This window comes from Rhododendron vialii, chromosome 9a, assembly GCF_030253575.1.
Source record: "Rhododendron vialii isolate Sample 1 chromosome 9a, ASM3025357v1".
Taxonomy (NCBI): domain Eukaryota; kingdom Viridiplantae; phylum Streptophyta; class Magnoliopsida; order Ericales; family Ericaceae; genus Rhododendron; species Rhododendron vialii.
This window is the reverse complement of record NC_080565.1, coordinates 12,347,588-12,368,775: the sequence shown is the minus strand read 5'-3', so window position 1 is coordinate 12,368,775 and position 21,188 is coordinate 12,347,588. Positions and strand designations below refer to the sequence as shown.

Genomic DNA, 21,188 nt, shown 5'->3' with positions numbered 1-21,188 from the left:
CAGATTTTAAGTGAGTGATAAAATACTTTGGTTACATGATTCATTACAGCTTCTCTAATTCAAATGCGAAGTTCTGTCTTTGTACATGAATTATTAAGGCATGTGAGTACCATGGAATGGAATGTCTGCTAAAGAATGTTTTGGACCTGGTAGTCTCATCGGTCGACTCTACAGTCACTAAGGGAAATGTAAGCCATGATGTGGTATGTGGTGTAGATATCTGGCCTATCCAATAACCAGGAATGCTTAGTACATGGATGAAAAATGGATGGGCATCATACAACCACTTGTCAAATCACTTGTCAAATCAATATGAACATCTTGGAGATAAAATATGATTTGCTTAAATGGTACAAGGATGAATGGATAGGAATCATACAATGCTACTTTGAACGAATACTGTATTTCTCTTGGAGAGTAAATATGATCTCTTCAAGGGTATACACAAAGTGAACTTCTTCACACAAATGTGTTTTTACATGTGATCATTCTCCATTGTCGACCTGTAACCCCTATAATTATCATTCACATGAGCTTTAGCTCCTTATATATTGTTCCTTATTTTAAGAAATCAGTAATCGAGGGACGTAGATCCTACCTTATAATGTATGTTTCAGTTACTACTTACTAGTGAGAACATGATTGTGAATAATCTGCAACTCTGCACAGGGACATGTCACTTGCAACAATTACGAAAAGGTTACAATTAAATTAATCCATGTTTCCTCAGATGGAAAACTAATTTAACCCCCATACATCGATGCCTCGGGGGATTGATAATCACCGCTTTACGATGGATGATGTTCAGAGAAAAGGTAAAGAGGGAAATGTGGGGTGAGAAATCAAAAAATAAAACATGAGAACTGAAGCTTAATCTACTGCAGATACTAATCACTTTAATGTTTACACTCTCAACCCGGCCCCCATACGTGGGCAGGCTGTCCTCCGTAAATAGGCAAAACACGTGCAAGTGTTATGGTTGTAGGCTCAGCGATGAGGTCCGAACCAAGGATGATCAATTTTTGATCCGGTATTAGACTGTAAAACAAAGTCCACCGTCTATCTTTGTGTATATATAATTTAGACAAAATCACAACAAACATCTGCACTAATTGAAAAAAGGGGATTTCCTTGAGGACAAAGAGTCGTACACCCCAAAATAAAGCAAACCACAAGTTTTATCCCATAAACTCTCAAAATATCATTCAAGATTATTGAATTCCTTCGTCATCAAAGCACCCGCACCAATAACAGAACTCCAAAGTGCCCTAACCTTGTACGCCCTAAAACCAAAAGAGGCCACTCCACTAACCATACAAAACACAAATGACAAGTGAAATCCTTATAGACTACACCCATCCATTATGGCAACAACAAAGCCTCGAGATTCAATCATTACATCCTACAAGTATCAAAAACGAAGAAACTACAGCAAAATCATTTGAAAGGAGCCGTGGTCATAAAAACTGATGACTCAGAAACTGACCCCTTCAACCGGCCACACCCGCCGAGCGCCACATGTATACCAAGGACGCTCAGCTCGGACGCAACAAGTTGCTCAGCTCAAAGATAACAATTCGGTCGACCCAAGCATTCATGACATGACAGCCTTTCAAGGCTGAATCAACGGAGAGTCTTCCTCCACCCCGCAATGCCGCCATATCCCGGTGAATAAGCGGCCCTTGTTCATGGACAATGAAACGGTAAGACTCCAATAAAGGGATTCTCATCCCTTGATCCCATATACCATTAAACACTATAATAGGGCAAGGCACGCCCACTAGAAAGGTACGCACACTGTTTACACTGATACAGAGCATTCACATACAAATGTCCCATCATCTAACTTGATCGTCGGAGGGTTTGCGACCGGCAACACCACCGGTTGCTGGACTTGTTTTGCAGGAGTCCCTTGAATGACTGAGACGGGCAATAACAGAATTCAAGGAAACTTAATCACTCCACTACGATTTGATCAGGATGTTGCATCAACTAGGCTGCATCAATTTGTGCCAAAATTCAAAGTAAACTATGATGAAAACATTTGATCCAAAGGCGGAGAATCATTGTTAATTGGTGTTGTATGTGCAAAAGGGATGCGGAGTCCGTTGATCATCTCCTCATTCATTGCCCGGGGGCTTGGGAGCTTTGGACTATGGTTCTTTCTTGGTTTGCTATGCGAGGGGCCATGCTGAGGAGTGTGATGAAACTCTTAATCGCTTGGAGAGGTGCAAAAGTTGGAAAGAGGCGGAAGCAAGTTTGGTTTTTGATCCCTCTTTGTTTAATGTGGATCATTTGGCGGGAAAGAAATTTGAGATGCTTTGAAGGGGTCGAAAAGCCTTTATTTAGAATAAAAAGTTTTCCGGTGAATAGTTTGTTTAGTTGGGACAAAAGAGAATGTGATCCTTCTCTTCACCAATTTTTAGATTGGTTTGAGCTTTTCTTTTCTCTTGGAAGTGTATAGGGCCTTTTTGTCTCGTGGCCTTTTGTATACGGGCGGCATTCCCTTAATGCCTTCTTTTATATAATTATTTACTTATCAAAAAAACTGTTCTTTTTTTTTTTTCTAGGAACTTGAAATGAAAATTTTGCAGCAAAGAGAAAGGATTTAGATACTTTTAGATTAGACAATAAAACCCATGACTTCAGTTGTAAGAGGAAATCTATATTAGAAAACAGAACGGTTTCTTCACAAAATGTGCAAGCATACAAACAAGAGTAACCCCTCAGCCGTCAGATCACATATTCTGTTAACATTATAGCCGTCTGGTCAACAATATTCAGAAAAAGAAAACTTAATCAATCAGTTTTCTCTCCCTCTCTCTCTCGTCATTTTTTTGTAATATCGTATTTTAATTCTTTTGGTAACATCCCCATCACCATTTTCTCTGCACATTTTCTATCTAAAAAGGAAAATGTCTACATGTTTGAAATATCTCTCTCCTCACTAATTTTCCGCAATAGCCATCAACATAAGTACCACCCCTTCAAAATTCATAGTGCCATTGCCCTCTTCTCTACAATACTTATCAAGACAGGTAATCCTTACTGATTTAAGATGTTTTAATTACAAATATTAGGATAAATGAGCACATGATTGTGGCTTTACACACGGGTTAATTGGAAAAAAAAATATAATATAAATATGAGATTTCAGTTGGGAGTGCCTTTAGGCAGGGACAATCTGCTAGTCAGTGATAAAATAGTCTGAGAAATGAAATAGATAGGAGACGTTGCAGAGTTGGATCATGAAAATTTAAAATGTTAAAAGGGTACTTTAAAATTATGAATTCATATCTAAAAATTGGACGTAAAAAGATAGCAGATCTAAGTCAAAGGAGCAAACATTTTTTTAGGTAGCTACAATATTCATTTACTTAGCACATTTGAGTTCAGAGGAGCCTTAATATGAAGGTTTTATATGGCTTTAGTATTATGGTCTTACATGGCTTTAGACCTTAGTAGCACAAAGCGGGCGTGGGGGCAGGAGCGGGTGCTAAGGAGTGGAGGCACCTAGAAGCTCCTAAGGTTGGGAGCGCCTAAGGAGCGTACAAAGATTATATAAAAATATGTATATAAAATATCTTACTTAACCATTAGAGGTAAAGTGATACTGAAAATTTTCCCGATCTTAAAGTGTAACTATTAGAAGTTAGTCCCTCGGTCCCCATTCTTTTGTCCTTCGTCCTATCCTAACCGGATAAAAAACAAACTATAATTTTTAATTGGTAATATTGTTTATATGTAATATTGATCTTGTTTGATAGATCTCAGTGAGCTCTTTTAAACGATGTTTTCAAAATCACCTAAAGGATTATAGATTGCAAGATATAATCAATTGAAAAGCGACACGGACTCCCAAAAAGGACAAAAGAATGGGGACAGAGGGAGTACATATTCTCATTTTGCAAAACTTCTTGACTAATCTGATCCTCGTATTCTTATTTCCACGATGGCATAACTCCCTTAAAAGTAAGAGAATAACTGCCTTAATGGCCTGGTAAGCTCCCATCTTAGTTAGGAGCGAGCTCCCGTCTTGGGAGCGCCGATTCGAGCTCCCGCCTAGGGAGCGCACCCATTTTAGAAGGATCCTAGTACTAAGCTTTAGACCTTTAGGTTGTTAGGCCAAACCAAGGTTCTATAAACTGTGAGGCACACACATAGGTGCAAAGTGATGCAAAGCAACACTAAAACATCTCATCACCACTGAGGGAGGCACAACAATTGAGCCACAATTAAAGCTACTGATGTGCGCACATATTCTTAGGCACGAAGTGCATGCCTCATGGGATTTTCTATCTTTTAGCGTTTTTTGTTCAAACCTAATAAAATTCGGTGATGATGGAACAAACAGGTTCAAAAGTAACACCCACAGTTTATAGATTATCAACTACACGTCGACCTGTAGACTAGGAAATGGAATGCGATGAATTGGAAGATTGAGATTCAAGAAAGGGAGAAGATAAGGATGTGGACAGATATTTATCTAATACTCACGAATGACCATTTGCTTGTTGATGAGTTGATTACAAGGTTCTAAGAATAGGAGATGACGAGATACTTGGTTCCTAAGATCTTTATGCTTCCAAATCCAGAACTCAAAATAGTAGTTATTCATGGATGTAATATGACTCTTAGTATTTGGCCAGTTGGAATTTTAGATTTTGTGATAATGGAATTATTTGGAAACCTAAATTACAGTAAGTTATTTCAAAAGATAAATACATAAGACTAGGTCATTTGTAACTGCTGGAATACTCCTAGGCCCAGACATCCTCAATCTCTAGGCACATCCAATAAACTTGAACGAGATAGGGAATGGTTGGTGGAAATCCAGCAGTCTCAATCTGGTCAAGAAGATCCTAGATTCTAATCAAATATCCAAACTCACCTGGAAGATAAGATATTCCCAACAAAAATCAGGTACTGCCCATCAGCAATTCCAATTTGTGCATTTTGTAGATCAGCATAGGTCCGAGGAAAGTGGTGCAACAATTTCCGCAGCTACACAGAAAAAAGAAAACTGTGATCCCAATTCCAAGTTAGAAATCCAAAACCAAAACAAACTACTCGTCTGTGCCACTTTGTTCATTTTGAGAATCTAGCTTTCTAAGAAAAAACAACTGCTAAATCATCCACCTCAAAACCAATTGGCAATGAGTGGAGAGGCCGTCCAAGCTCATATACTAGTTTTTGGAGGAGATAATTAACCGATGTGTGACAATTTCCAACACTTCCCCTCATGTACGACCCTAACTCGCACGTGGAGAGGTCAACAAAGGATCCGGAACACAAAGATCACAACAAAACAAAGTGCAACTATGGCACAAACAAAGGGAAAAAGCCTCCGAAAACCTAGCTCTAATACCATGTTTAAGCATCCACCTCAAAACCAATTGGCAATGAGTGGAGGGGTAGCCCAGGCTCATATACTAATTTTTGGAGGAGATAATTAACCGATGTGTGACAATTTCCAACAACCACCATTGCACTTACAAAGTTCTAGCTTTCAAAAATTGCCCTTCAACCTTCAAAACTAGTTCAAAAGAGAAGGGCCAAGAAGGGAATTGTATAGAATTTAGTTTACTAACTTGTCAAGATAGACAAGCATTTCAGGATAGTCAAAAGTCAAAAAGTGGACAAACAAACTGCAACGGAGGTAATAGCATTCTGCAAAACATCTAAAGAACCCACCGTGTGGAAGCCAGAGTTTTCAAGCTGACCAAACTGCCTCTTGGTCAAACGAGGTATGAAACTAATAGATTTATCAAGAATCAACTCAACGAATGCAGCCTGTTCGTCAATCTCAAGCCCAACTCTAGTGGAAGATTCCTCAGCCTTTTCGTCAATCTCAAGCCCAGCTCTAGTGGAAGATTCCTCCAAAGTGAGTTGTACATCTATGTCTGTTTCAGCCTCCAAATTCAAGGGCTCAGAAGATAGTGGAAGATCGTCAGCACTTTCTTCCCTAAGAAAGGAAGGGTTCCCATCTGGAAGGCATGGATAAAGAGAAGTCCATGATTCACTTGGACTATCTGGATTGACCCACTTCGTACCCACAGAACTAGAGAGAAATTCTTTACATATCTCTGAGGATAAAAGGCCATCATCATACAATTCAATCGGTGGGGAACAACCGAAAATAATGGAAGGAAATTGTTTACATGCCAAAGAAACATCAAAATCTCCCATTCCATCTTTAAGCTTCATAACGGATTCCTTTTGGGCTCTTTCACTCTCAATCAAGTCTTGTAGACCATTGTAACCCATTAAGACCGACACCTATAAGAAAAAGCACAAACAACCATGTCAGCAGTCATAGCAAAATGTGAATGTCAGATGTCCAAAGAAACAGAGATAATGAATGCCTAAAATAAGCATACATTCATGACTCTTGCCAACAGAATAAGAACAGAGAGAGGAGCATTGATCAGACGTTCATAACAGCAAAGCATCATGTGATGACCTAGGAAGCCACTTCATTTATGTTCTCCCTTTTAGATTTTCTCACACTACAAATTTTATAACTTCTCGATCTAGCAAGAAAATATAATGCTCCAAAGTGTGTTACCATAATACTATCTAAATGCTGGAGGAGAATATGAAATACTTCCCATTCAAGAAGTCCAGCGGAAGAAAAAAAAAGTTCGAACAAATACAGCCTCAAAAAACACATGGGTAGCGATTATTAAAGTGTTCAAAAGAACTAATAAGCTACAAGAACCACACCTTGGAAGAAAATACAAAGAACACAGCTAATGCATTCACCCAATGTGAGATGACAATCAAGCTTCTAGATGGCTGATGCTCTTCAACAAAAGCACTAACACATCCTTTGCTTCCATTCCACAAATTACTTGATGATTTCACTATTTTTCCCACGAGGGAGGAAATGGAGAATGACAACCTTTTGGAGTCCTTGCGTTCTCCGGGGAAAGGAGAAGGAGAAGGCAACCTTTATGTTAAGTTAGGGTTCACTTTGTTATGTATTTGTTACTTAGGGGTATATTTGTACTTTTACTCTTGTCCATATAAATACAAAGTGTGAGAGAGAAACCTAATTTGGGTTCTCCTTTTTCCCCAAAGTTTGCATGGTATCAGAGCTCACAATCAAATTTGTTCACTGCTCTGCCTTGTCGTTCAATCACCGACAGGCCTTCACCGATGCTGTTTGACCATCCGACCTACCTTCGTTGACTTTCTTCTGGCTTCCGCCAAACCTATCCAGATCTTGCAACCAACATACGAACCTCGGACGACCAGCTCGACCTTCATCCAGTGTCCGGTGACCAGCACAACCCTCCGATGATCCTCCAACGACCTTCGTGGTTGCAGATTCTTGCTGTTTTGTGGCCTATTTGTGGTTTCCTGGCCCTATCAACCTCTGGCGACCACTGTTTGCTCTCGGAAAGGACTGGGTAAGATCTGTTTGTTCTCGGTTGGACTGGGTAAGCCTCGTTTACACTTGCTTGGTACTAGATCAGGATATTCAAGGTGTTTCAGGACCCCATCTCCTTTATTCTACACAGTTTGTCATCATCTGAGGTATTTTCTACAGTTTCGGGGTATTGTCTGGTAGTTGGTTACCTCTTTTACTTGCAGCATTTTCGTAGTCTTTTGCTACCTTCCTGTTGATATGTCGGAGGATCCCAAAAAAGCTTCCGCTGGTACAAAGAATGAGTTGGGTCGTGTTGGGACTCTGGATAACTCTTCTCTAGATATTTGCCCCATTAAGTTGGATGATTCCAACTATTTGCTTTGGTCTCACACCTTTACTTTGGCTATTACTGCATGTGGCTTGTTGAACTTCATCACAGGCCCTGTTCAAAAACCAACAACTCCTGGACCAGAACTTGAGACATGGACTTGGCAGAATGTTTTAGCCATGACTTGGCTATTTAACTCTATGATTCCAACCATTCGCCATACCTTTTTGCTTCTGGACACACTTTAATAATTTGGCTTGCTGTAGCCTAAACCTATTCTCAGAAAGGTAATGACGCTCAGGCTTTTGAGTTGAGGAAGAAACTCCACAAATTGGATCAACACAACCGATCTCTCATTGAGTATTATGCTGAATTGAATAGAGTGTGGCAAGAACTTAATTATTATCAAGGGTTTCAAGCTGTTTGTACTGCCCATGCAACTACTTTCCAACAGATGGTTGACAAAGAGCACATCTATGACGTTCTTGATGGCCTTGATGTGGAATATGACCCGATTCATGTGCAAGTGTTGGGCCATATTCCTTTTCCCAATCTAAGAGAGGCCTATGCATGCATTCAACAAGAGGAGAGTAGACAGAGTGCGATGGTCCATCCTCCAATTCCGGATCGCTCTGCCTTGATCGCCATTCCCACTCCACGGGATGGTAAGTCTACCCAAGGTTAGCTTGGTGATAAAAGTAGCTCTGTTGATAAAGAACTGTTCCGGTGTGACTATTGCAACAAAACCAGGCATACGAGGAAATTTTGTTGGAAGTTACATGGTCGTCCCTCTCATGGACGAGGAAGTAGTCAAGGTGGTGGTCCTGTGCGTTCTCATGCACATGTTTCGGAGTCTACTGTTGACATGTTGCCTGATCCTAGTGGTGCTCGTTTGCAAGCTTCTGTGCCTAATACTTCCCAAAGTGGTGGTACTCTTTCTCAGAGGGAATTACAAACTCTCAGGCACCTAATAGCTAGGCTTGATACTCCATCTTCTACAGCTTCTACTTCCACTACATCATCGTACTTAGCTCACACAGGTATCCTAGCTAGTGCATCGTTGCTTCTTCCTCTCTTCCTTGGATAATAGGTTCTGGAGCCACAAATCATATGACAGGTTGTTCATCCTTTTTTGACTCCTACTCTACGTGTTCTAGTACGGATAAGGTTAGAGTAGCTGATGGTTCCCTATTTGCTATTTCAGGAAAAGGTTTCATTCGCTACTCTCCGGCCATTTCTCTTTCGTCCGTTCTCCATGTTCCAAATTTTTCTACTAACCTTCTCTTTGTTAGTAGTCTTACCCATTCCTTGAATTGCTCCGTGAGTTTTTTCCCTACTCATTGTGTCTTTCAAGAGCGGGATACAGGGAGAATGATTGGCAGTAGTAAAGCTCATGGTGGTCTATACTTTTTGGAGTCATCACCTAGTCCATCTCTTACACCCCTGTCATTGGGTCAAGCTCTTGAAGCAGATATGGGTTCAGCTCTTCCTTTATTGCATCAGTGGCATCGTAGATTGGGTCACCCATCTTTTGGAATTTTAGAAAAACTTTTCCTTACTTTAACTAGCAATGTGGTAGGAGTCAGTTTTTTTGTGAAGCTTGTGAGCTGGCTAAACACAAACACTCTTTTTATGCTCCTGTTAATCAAAGAAGTGATTCTCCTTTTTCGATTATCCATTCTGATATTTGGGGTCCTTCTCCAGTTACTTCTATTTCTGGTTATGGTTTGTCACTTCTATTGACTGTTATTCTCATGTCACTTGGTGTATTTACTTCGGTCCAAAAATGAAGTTTTTTCATGCTTTAAATCTTTTCATCTGATGGTTCATACTCAATTTGACACCAACATTAAAATCCTTCATAGTGATAATGGAACTGAGTACCTTGATGGGCAGTTTCGAACATATCTTAGTGAGTATAGCATTCTTTTTCAAACAACTTTTGTTGGCACTCCACAGCAGAATGGGATTGCTAAACGCAAAAATTGTCACCTTGCTAAGGTAGCCCGTTCTCTCTTGTTCACCATGAATGTCCCAAAATTCTATTGGGGCGAAGCTATTCTTACTGCAGCTTATCTTATCAATCGCATGTCATCTAGTGTTCTTCAATTTAAAATTCCTCTTGAGTTTCTCCCTCGTAGTTCTTCAGTCTCTTACCTTCCACCCAAAGTTTTTGGTTGAATATGTTTTGTCCATGCTCTTAAACATCCTGGTGGCAAGTTAGATCCCAAGGCTCGTAAATGCGTTTTCCTTGGCTATTCCTCTACTCAGAAGGGATATAAATGCTATGACCCTCACTCCCGTAAACATTTTGTTTTTATGAATGTCACCATTTGGGAAACAACTTTTTACCCTCTCTCCACTGCATCTCTTCAGGGGGAGTATATGGAGGAAGAGATATTGACATCCCATAATCAGGAAGAGTCCTGGTCTTACTTCCCAATACCTTGTTATGGTGAGGGGGAGAAGGAAAACCCTAGGGAAGAACCTATATCTGAAGAAAGAGTAGAACATAACATGAGTGGCCGAAATGCTGATGACGATAGGCTTTACCCGCATAGGTTGCCTAACTTGCAAAAGTTTTCTCGACGGAAAAAGGGACAGTCTGCCTGTGCGATGCCACCTTGCCAATCACTATCACATACTTCTTCGGCTGACTCATCTGGTAATGAACCATCCCTTCTTGTTTCTAATAATCTTGATGCTCATATTGCTCTTAGAGAGTTAGAACATGTACTCAACAACCCATCTCACAGTTTGTTTCATATGATTGTTTATCCCCTTTGTATCGTGCATTTGTTTCCTCTCTCTCTCTTCCATATCTATGCCATAGAGTTGGAAGGAAGCACTCATAAAACCTAAGTCGTAATACCTAATACCTAAGTGGAAAGAAACTATGGTAGAGGAGATGACAACTTTGAAAAAGAATGGCACCTGGAAATTAGTGTTTCCTTCGGAGGGAAAGAAATCAATGGGTTGTAAATGGGTGTTCACAGTAAAACATAAAGCAGATGGAATGGTTGAGAGATACAAAGCAAGACTTGTTGCCAAGGGCTTTACTCAGACATACGGTATCAACTATGAGGAAACCTTTGCTCTGGTAGCAAAGATGAACTCTATTCAGACTTTGCTCTCTTGTGCTGCTATTTTGAATTGGCCTCTTCAACAATTTGATGAAAAAAATGCATTTCTTTCATGGTGACTTAGAAGAAGAAGTGTACATGGATATACCACTAGGTTTCTCTTCCTCTGTTACTGGAGGGAAGGTGTGTAAATTGAGAAAGGCCCTCTATGGATTAAAGCAGTCACCTAGAGCTTGGTTTCACAGATTTCTCAAAGCTATGTTGAGATTTGGATACAGGCAGAGTCATGCAGATCATACTATGTTCATCAAGGGAGGTAATGATAAGATTGTTATTTTTATTATCTATGTGGATGACATAATCATGACAGGCAATGATGTTGATGAAATACTCAGTCTTAAAGCTCGTCTTGCTCAAGAGTTCGAGATTAAAGACTTTGGATCTTTGAGATACTTTCTTGGGATGGAGGTGGCCCAATCTGATAAAGGCATATTTATCTCCCAAAGGAAGTATATTCTCAATCTTTTGAGATGCAAACCTATGGACTCTCCCATTGAGGCTAATCATCATCTTAATGGAGATGTTAGAAAGCATACAGATAAGGAAAGATCTTGTGGACCGTCTAATATACTTATCTCATACTAGACCAGATATTACATATGCTGTTGGAGTTGTCAGTCAATTTATGCATGAGCCACGTACAGGATGCAATTTACCGTATTTTGAGATATCTCAAAGCGGCTCCAGGTAAAGGAATTTTGTTCTCCAATCATGGTCACCTGAGGTTGGAAGCCTTTACTGATGCAGAATGGGCTAGTTCAATGGATGATAGGCGCTCTACTTCTGGCTATTGCACCTTTTTTTGGTGGAAATTTGGTTACTTGGCTAAGTAAGAAGCAGTCAATGGTAGCTAGATCAAGTGTAGAAGCTGAATATAAGGCTATGGCTCATGGTGTGTGAGTTTTTGTGGCTCCAACCCTTGTTGAAGTATGTGGAGATCTCTGATGGTGGTCCTATGAAGCTCTATTGTGATAACAAAGCGGCTATAAATATTGCTCATAATCCTGTGTAGCATGATAGAATGAAGCATGTAGAGATTGATCGGCATTTCATAAAAGAGAAGCTGAGCAAGGGTTTGATATGTATGTTGTTTGTAAGGTCTGAGGACCAGCTAGCTAACTGATATATTTTTAAAGGGCTTAGTAGTAAGATCTTTCACCCTATTGTGTTCAAGTTGGGCTTGATAGATATCTTTGCACCAACTTGAGGGAGAGTGTTAAGTTAGGGTTCACTTTGTTATGTATTTGTTACTTAGGGGTATATTTGTACTTTTACTCTTATCCATATAAATACAAAGTGTGAGAGAGAGGAACCTAATTTGGGTTCTCCTTTTTCCCCAAGGTTTACACTTTCCTCCACATGCATACAAGAACACAACCAACCAAGAAGCCATCAAAATTCCATCCCGTACCGGCTGGTACCAGAGCAAAAACAAAATACTTAGCACCTTGTTCCGTACCGCCCAAAATACCGCTTTGTTCCGGACTGTTCCGGCCATTTCGGCATGTTCCAGCCATTTTTCGGATTTCGTCCGATACACAAGAGGACTGCTTAAAATGGTTACTTCGAAGCCCTCAAAACTCAAAAGACAAAACAAAAAGAGAAGACCTCACCGTCTGAAATCCATTGAGATAAAATATGTATGTATACGTATATATTTATATATCACTACATCAGAGAGAGAGCGAGAGATTTTTTGAGATTTGAATCTTCTGGGTTTTGGCCTTTCTGTGGCAGTGATGGAGTTTCGTAAGGTAATGTGTTGCAGCTGTACAACACATGGCCCAAAACTCAATGCAATTTACTTTCCAGATTGTTTCACCTTATCCTCCACATTTTATCCCAATTTTTTTAGACTCAAAACAATGGATTTGGTTAACAGAAACGAAAAATTGAGTGCTTAGTCATATATATTTTACAAAAACATTTTATTAGATGAAGTTTACCTTCACATAAATATAATGAAAAGATATAAAATATTTATTGTGTTAAATCCGAAACAGTACCGAGATACAAACCAGTACCGGTACGTACCGTTCCAATAGAGAAAACGGTACGGTAACCGGTACAAGATTGATAACTTTGCATCAAAGATTTCCAAACAATCAAGAGGAGCTAGTTCTAATGAAAATAACACTATAACATTGTTGTTTAATCGATCATCAATCCAAACAATTGACTTCCTCTAGTGCTATGGAGGATTCTCATTACAGAGGTCATAACATGAACAAAATAGAATGACAGGAAATAAATATACTTTGCGAACACAAATTTGATTAGTTACGATCAACTCTGTTGGAGCTTGTCCCAAATTGGTTAAATATAACCTCCAAACCTATTATATAAGCCTGCGAGGCCTCTCCATTCATTGCCAATTAGTTTTGAGTTGGACGCTTTAACATGGTATCAGAGCTAGGTTTTCGGAGGCTTTTGAACAAGACTCTATGCATTCGTTGATGGTTGGCTCTTCCTTTGTTTGTCGTTAATAGTTGATTGTTGTCGTCGTTTGTTTACCTCACCACGTGCGAGACAGAGATCGCATGTGCGGGGGGAGTGTTGGAGCTTGTCCCAAATTGCTTAAATATAACCTCCAAACCTAGTATATCAGCCTGGACAGCCTCTCCCCTCATTGCCAATTGGTTTTGAGTTGGACACTTTAACAAACTCCTAAATGATTATTTATGCTAGGGTTACACCAATGCTGCCATCATCTCTCCTAAAACCTTTTTACCTTAGCCCTCAAAGGTTTTCAAAAGGTCATAAGATTATATAATAGACTAGTAACAAAATAGCCTAGTACGAAAATAAAACCAAATCTTGGGGAAAGGACAAAGGGAGCACAAAGATAAAATCATAAAACTAAAGGCCGTGACTTCGCACTAATGATGAATCACAACTAGAATCAAAGTTCATTACAGCTCCCAGTGACTTTGACGAGCCTTATGCTCCTACATCAAGTATGTTTGCACCTAATGCAGTAAACTAATGAGCTTCTGAAATGCTATACCACAACAAGCTGCGCATAGGGACGTATACCCCTTGTTTCTGGATATCCGGGATCTCACTGGAGAAGGGAATTTCAAGCTGGCTTGGGTTAAGATATCCGCTAACAAGGTCGCTCATCAGGTAGCAGCATTGGCAGGCTGGCAGATAAAGGGAGGCTTGCCCCTGATTGGACCTATTAGTCCTCCTACTAGCTTAGGTTCTCTGTTATTTTCTGATGTTTCTTTTTTATCCATTTTGGCATTTTTGTCTGATAAAAAATACTGTAAAAAAAAAAGATTCTGGTTCTAAAGGATAATTGGAGAAGTAAGATAGTCAGAAGAGGAAACTTAACTCCCGCAAATAGAGATTCCCAAACTGAGACATAGGATTGAAAATTTCTACCAGCTGGCTGTACAATATCATCAAGAACATAAATCTACGGAAGGCTGTACAGTGAACTAAGCGAGGCAGCACCGAGCCTTAAGGTCATTTCTTGTGTTTGGGCATGCTGAGCTTAGTAGTTGCTTTGCTAATATTGAATGGATAATAATAGTCCTTTGCATAAAACCATCTCAAGTGTTTAAGAATTACATTGATCCATGGCTAGGATGCACGGACACGGGAATTCTAAAAAACTAGGGACACAGACACGCATACAGAGGGGGACACGCCAGTGACGCCATGTGTATATTTTTTTATTTATTTATCTATATTTAAGTAACAATAGTTTGACCCCCAAAAGTTTGTAAAAAATTACAGTTTGACTCCCAAAAATTTTATTAAAAAATTACAGCTTGACTCCCAATTTTTTTTTAAAAATTACAGTTTGACCCCCACCGTGTCCCCAGACGTGTCCCCCTCAAAAATTTAAATTAAATTATTGGACAAGCCACATGCCGGGTCGGACACGTGTCCCCGTGTCCAGATACTGCGACACTAGGTGCTTCATAGTTCCACGGGAAGTAGAGTCTTATTTGGATGCCTAAAATGGCCAAAATACACAACACTCAACAAGATAATGTGAGTAATTATCAAATTGAAACCCGCTGATTTCTTTGGAACGCGAATGCTGAAGTTGTACAATGACTCGAAGCTCATAATGTCGTATAACGCAGCTTCTGTAGACCAGAAGAGAGACTGGTTCAAACAGGTCAAACTGAAACCGTAACGTCATGGTTTTAATCCAGCCCACGTTTTTATCTTAACCTATTTTGTTTTAGAAAAACAAAAGTTAATTTTATACGAAGGAATACTCCATGGCCTGGAAAAAACCATGACGCATAACAAATGAGGAAAAGATTGATAATCAGTTTTGATATTTCTTATCTTAAAAGACTACAACTAGACTAGCTGCTTTGCAAAGATAAATCTCTAAGTACAATTACTTGACTTTCTTTGATGACAATAAAATGTACATAGAAGGCCATAGATTGCACATAAGCAAAGTCAGAGAAAATTTCCTTGGTCAATCTAAAGGTGAACCCATATAGCACCAAGATACATATGCCATGCAGCATAAAAAGTAGATTGCAAACCTTATTAAGCAACTTTGAACGGTCAGTAACACTTGCTGCATCATACCTATCTGCTTCCACCAACAGCTTTTCTGCAATCTTATGCTTTGATTGAGAACATAATTTTGAAACCCTAGGGAATAGGAAATTTTTAAACCTGAAACCATCAAAACACTCAGTTTAACACTGACATCTTTGACAAGTTAATAAAATTACTAACGAACAAGTAATAATACCTCATGTTGTTACATAGAGCATTCCTATATCCTCTCTCTGCTTCAAATGTTATCACACTCCTCAAGCATTTATCACTGAAACACTGGGTGGACAAAGGTACCAAGATTAATGATTTTAGTTTCCATCAGGCTTTGGTGGTTTAACAGAAAAGCTTAGTTAAAGTTACAACGAGTGGACCCAGATACTTCAATATGCAATATACCATGACGTATGAAGATTAAAGTACTGATAACGAAATTGATGAATTTCAGTAGTGCAAAATGTGGGTGCAGTATTTCAATTTAATTTGTCATTATCTTTTATGTCAAGGGTAGCATAGTCTTTTTTCTTAGGTTTGCTGAGGGTTAACCTATATAGTTCTGTCATAGCCTTGTTTTATTTCTTTATATTGTAACATCACTAACATGGTATCAGAGCTCAAGTTGAAATTGGTCTTGGGTTCAAGCTCTCCGTTTGCATTGCTTTCGAGCCGTATCACCCATATCACAGCACATCTACGCAACTCGAAAGAACTCTGGCATTTTTCTTCCAACAAAAGGCCCTGTAGTTATCCAAAGGCTTTGGCATTTATACTATTGCTTAATGCTTACAAATTATAGACATCTAGTGATAAGTCAAATCTCTTTTAAATTATAAGACGTTTCTTTATGAGAAAATTGAACTATAAATAGGACCTGCATTTTCAAATGCAAGCTACTTGTCCAAATATTGAGGTTGCTTTTCAGTTTGAGCACTTAATTGCCTAGAAAAACTTATCTATGAGTTCACATTACAAAGACAACTACTGGTGCTAAAACTAATTAAAAAAGAAAGATGAAGTTGGACTTCATTCATAGAAGGTGTTGCTATTCCAGCCTTTTCCATTTACATTCCTAGTGTAATAGTTCTTGTTGTTTGCTCTTCTAGAGTGTTTGCCGTCCACGTTGAACATCAAGTCTCATGGATGTTCCCAATGACAATAAAATCATGTATAAACTAAGTTCAAAAACAGTGAACTCCGAAATGCTAATTCTTGAGCCCACAACAACCAGGTCATTATAATGAGTTTTTTCAAGATAACAAAAAATCTGAGTGGGGAGATATATAAAGGATACTACTTAAAACTAAAACATATATGTACCAGGATATAAGCATCAATTCTTAGTCAAATTCAACAATCCAACAGGCAAAAATGTCCATAAAACCTGGACATGGTAGAAAAATTGGACATCCACAAGAAGTACGCTTTGCCACAATATTCATGTTTACTTCCACAAATAAAAATAAGACACTGTTTCAACATGTAATTCAAGAAACTACAAATGTGGTATAGAACTTGTTCATACCATGCCACATGCTTGCACAAGTAAGACTGACATTGCCATGTGCTACAAAGTTCTTGTACGGAAGGGCGATGCCTGAAAAATATAAACATCAAACCTGCAAAATAACATTCTACAATCACATCTACAGTCAAGTAATCATATCCACAAAGAGCCTAAAAAATAAACTAAAGCACAGAGGGATGAATGTGCTAATTAATGCAAACTGGTTACGAATATATAAAATCTTTTTTTGCCCCAATAGATCATGCAACCATATATTGATTACATAAACCATATATTAAGATAAATCCTTAAAGGCTTTAATTGTGTTTCTTATGATTAATGACATGAAATCAGGTCAAATAGTAGTCTTGTACTCTAAAACACCAATGTAAATCAGAATCATGTTGAGGATATAAATAATAAAGTTGCCCCTCTCTCTAACAGCTTAAGCTTTTAGATTGGTTAACAATCTAATATGATATCAGAGGCAATAGATCCTGTGCTCAAATCTCACTGCCTACGTAATAATTAAAATTTACATGTTTTTAGATCTTTATAGAGGAGAGTCTGGCTACATGTGAGGGAGCATGTTGAGAATATAAATAATAAAGTTTTCCCTCTCTCTAACAGCTTAAGCTTTTAGATGAGTTGGTGGTTAACAATCTAATACATACCAATGAGTAGATGGGCAACGAGTATTTGAGTGTTTATACACCTTGAATAATATGAGAGCAACAATCAAATTCGACATCTTTAATCATTAGGCATTGGATTAAAGTACAAAACTGGCATCAGATCCATTTATAGGACAAAAAAAAAAAGTTGACTCCTATAGAATTTGTCTCATTGGTTTTTATTTTCTCCATTGACAAATAAAGAAGTAATTAAAACGCATAGTAAAGGCTGACAAATTATCAACAACATTCTTCTCTGTCAAATTATGATCTTGCTATGAAAGAAACAAATTATACACATTGAACTCAACTCCTTTAATAGGTTGGAGAGGGTCATGTAGAAGTTTTACTCCAAGTTCTCCAACTAATAAAAAAGAAATAGAAAGTTCTTAGTTTAACTCTCAGTTTCTTCTAAGACAAAAGTCAGAACTTGCCACACGTCAGTTAATAATCAACTCCAAAATACTAGTATATGAACTCAGGCAGTCTCTTTACTCATTGCTAATTGGTTCAAGTTGGATGCATTAACATGGTATTAAAGATAAGCTTTCAAAGGCTTCTCGATGACACCCACTTGATTGATTGCCCATTTGTTAGAGCCTTAGGTGACCTTGCTTCCTTGTGATTGGTAGGTTGTTGATCATTCCTTTATACCTCAACACGTGAATCGAGGGCCAGACGTGAAGGGAGTGATAAAACTTATCTCACATTGGTTAATATCACCTCCAAAACCGAGTACAAGAACCTAGGCAGCCCATCTACTCATCACCAATAGATTTTGAGTTGGACGCTTTAAGAACAAAAGATTTCTAAATTGTGAACTATAGTTTTGTAAACATTCTACAGGAAAAATAAAATAATCTTTTGCAATTGATTTTAAAGGGAGCAACAGAAATAGAATCAAATTCTTTTATCCAAAAAAATATTATCAGACACTTGAAAAACATGGAAAAGAAAGTGCACTTCAAAAGTGATGGATCAAAAAGCGTAGGGGCACAACATAGAACCACAAATTTTCAGAAACCCTCGAACAATCAAAATTGAGAATCCTGAATCTATCACACCCATACAAAAAAAAAAATCAAAATCAAAATAAAAGGACCTCATAGTTTCAATCCTGAATGTGAGAGGGTATCCAATCAAACGCAACGAAAAGACACATGAAGGTGTGATAACAGTGTGCTTAGCAGATCTTCAGACCAAATCTTTTGGTCATAGAAGCATAAACGACACACACACACACACACACACACAGGGACTTGGGAAGGGACTGTAAAAAGTTCCTAGAAAACATATTACACATGGAAGGGAAACCTACATATTCTACAAAACAAAATTCCTAAGAATCTTGCAATAATCATAGATAGTGTGTCGAAATCTTAGTATGGCTGGGCACCCCTATCCATCCTCCTTGGTTATCCTTGCATCACATCAAATTCTTGAAGACATCAAGAAGTGAACTTCAGCGCCTTATAACTCAAATCCAATTAGACAGAGAAAGCATCAAACCAGAGAATGATAACCAGCGTGTTCGGAGAAACTACCAAAGAAATAGGGACAGATCAGGCTTCTAACTTTGGAGTTGAAAACTACTACTCTTTTGTGGGGTGAAAAGTGAATACATTATTGTTTTGGAATTATATAATGGATTGTCAATACCAATACCAGAGTTGTCAAAAATTGCTGAAGTTACAGTTGGCCTCGTATGCCACTATGCCCCATGGAACTGTCAATGTGACCAAATGTATCATCCCAATCTTATCACGTGTATCAAACAACTTAAAGACAATGAGAACATAGTATCTTCAGACCTTATAAGTTCAACCAAAAACGTAAGAAAGGAAACAAATCAAACCTAACCCGAGATGAAAACAAAATAGAAGAATCATAACTTCTGTGTTTGGCAAAAGCCGCAAAACTACCAACCAAAAAGGGACAGGGTTTTTCAAAAGATAGGCTACTCCATGTGTCAGTTAAAGGTTTTGCACTTAGCACCATAGAGTCATCATCTTCAGGAGACCCCGCTGACCCTATATCGAGGCTGAAGCTAAAATCCCACAGCGTGGTGAGAGCACTAAAGAGTATGCTTAGCAACACCAAGCAACCATCGAGACTTCTGGTCCCAAAATAAAGTCCCCCCTATAAGACTTGAACCAAAACATTGAGCAAGAAAACAAAGTACTTACTCATCGAACCAACCAAGCCAACCACTTGGTGGTACACATAGACTGCTTTTGGATTACTAATTTTGAGGCGGGAACTACGGGAATTTGTTGGGGTACGAAGTCGTATACTTCTTCATGATTATCTTACCATGATTCGTTAAATTATTGTATTAAACCACGGGATTTATAATCCCCATCTAAATTCAGAGTTAGACATATCAAATGCATTACAAATGTAGGGGGGACGGACTCGTTTGATTGCTAGGCTAGGAAGGTGGGATTATGATGAGGGGGGACACAAGGCCCAAAACATGTATTCCATTATTCCTTAGTCCCGTGTTAGGTACATCCGGGATAAACCATTGGACCAGACAATGTGGAACTATTTTTAGTGCCCCATGCAAGGATTAACTAATACCATGGGGAGGGGTGGTGTTAAGTAGTCCACCTTCTCCAAATTATCTCCCTTCTCATCCAACAGGCAAAAGTAACCCCTATCATCTTCATCCCATCTTTTTCACACTCTAACCGAACAAAGTACACTAATCTCTGTATTCATATGGTCTCATCTACTACTCCGTGGATCCCACTAGTCCCTTCTATCCCATCCTCAACCCTATCTTTTTCCAATCCTTCCAAAGAATGATCCGATGCTCAAACGTACCCGTACGGATCTGTCACTTAACCAAATGTTTTGTTGTAGACATTTTTACAAACACGTTGAAGACAAGGGGTAAAAATTTCACCTCAGCGCCTCATAATTCCTACCCAAACAGAAAGAATAAAAAAACAAAAAGGGAAGTACCTAGGGTGGGGGAACCGACATCAAATAGAAGTCCAGAACGTAAGAAGTTTGGCTACTCCAGTCCTCCGTTATGCCCAACAAACTCACTTGCTTTTTATTAGAGAGGTGGAATCAATTCATGGGGAGATATGGAAAATCCAGAATCCGTATGTGAACCCAGTTCAGCTATGTGAACTCGCGAATGCTCTAGCACGATGAAACGGCGGCGGCGTTCGGTCGAGAGTCTGACAGGGCATTGGCTGCCGCCGGCTCAGTTTCGCTCACGGGTGTCTGAGGAACTGATCGAAACACGATGGAAGATTTTTCACATTATTACACAATAAAGAATCTCTTCGTTTATACTCCAGTAAGTCTAAATAAATTTCACTTACACCCTGTACTTGGACCAATTTCATTTTTATACACACCCCTTAACTTTGGAGGAGTTGTTCTTAGCTTTTCTTCTGAGAGTTTTTTAAGTTTTATCTCTATTCAAAAAAAAAAATTGTATTTGCTAGTTAATTTTGTGCCCAACTTTTGCACATTATTGGTTTATCTTGTCGAGACGAATCTAAAAGTAAAAAATTATGACTTGCCTTGTTTTTAGAGCTTTATCTTGTATATTTTAAAAAATATTTAGGTAAAAGCCGATTTCTCTAATCAATAAGAATCAATA

At 38.7% G+C, this 21,188-nt stretch overlaps 1 protein-coding gene across 7 annotated transcripts in view; it reads right to left on the bottom strand.

The window, feature by feature from the left end:
* Positions 1 to 20,866, bottom strand: part of LOC131301729 (ATP-dependent DNA helicase homolog RECG, chloroplastic) — a 49,966-nt gene extending 29,100 nt beyond the window's left edge. For 3 of the 7 annotated variants that reach the window (XR_009191413.1, XM_058328118.1, XM_058328120.1), the window contains exons 1-6: positions 20,534 to 20,866; positions 16,908 to 17,001; positions 15,582 to 15,664; positions 15,367 to 15,502; positions 5,695 to 6,279; positions 4,892 to 5,004 (exon numbers count right to left, since the gene is read on the bottom strand). Coding sequence is in view for 6 of the 7 variants with exons in the window: in XM_058328118.1 (XP_058184101.1) it covers positions 4,892 to 5,004; positions 5,695 to 6,279; positions 15,367 to 15,502; positions 15,582 to 15,664; positions 16,908 to 16,946 (956 nt within the window). In the remaining variant the exon portion in view is untranslated. Of the gene's footprint in view, positions 1 to 4,891; positions 5,005 to 5,694; positions 6,280 to 6,726; positions 6,871 to 15,366; positions 15,503 to 15,581; positions 15,665 to 16,907; positions 17,002 to 20,533 lie in introns of those variants that run through there. The other 4 variants (XM_058328119.1, XM_058328123.1, XM_058328121.1 and 1 more) reach the window with 4 other exon arrangements.
* Between the last annotated feature and the right edge of the window lie 322 nt (positions 20,867 to 21,188).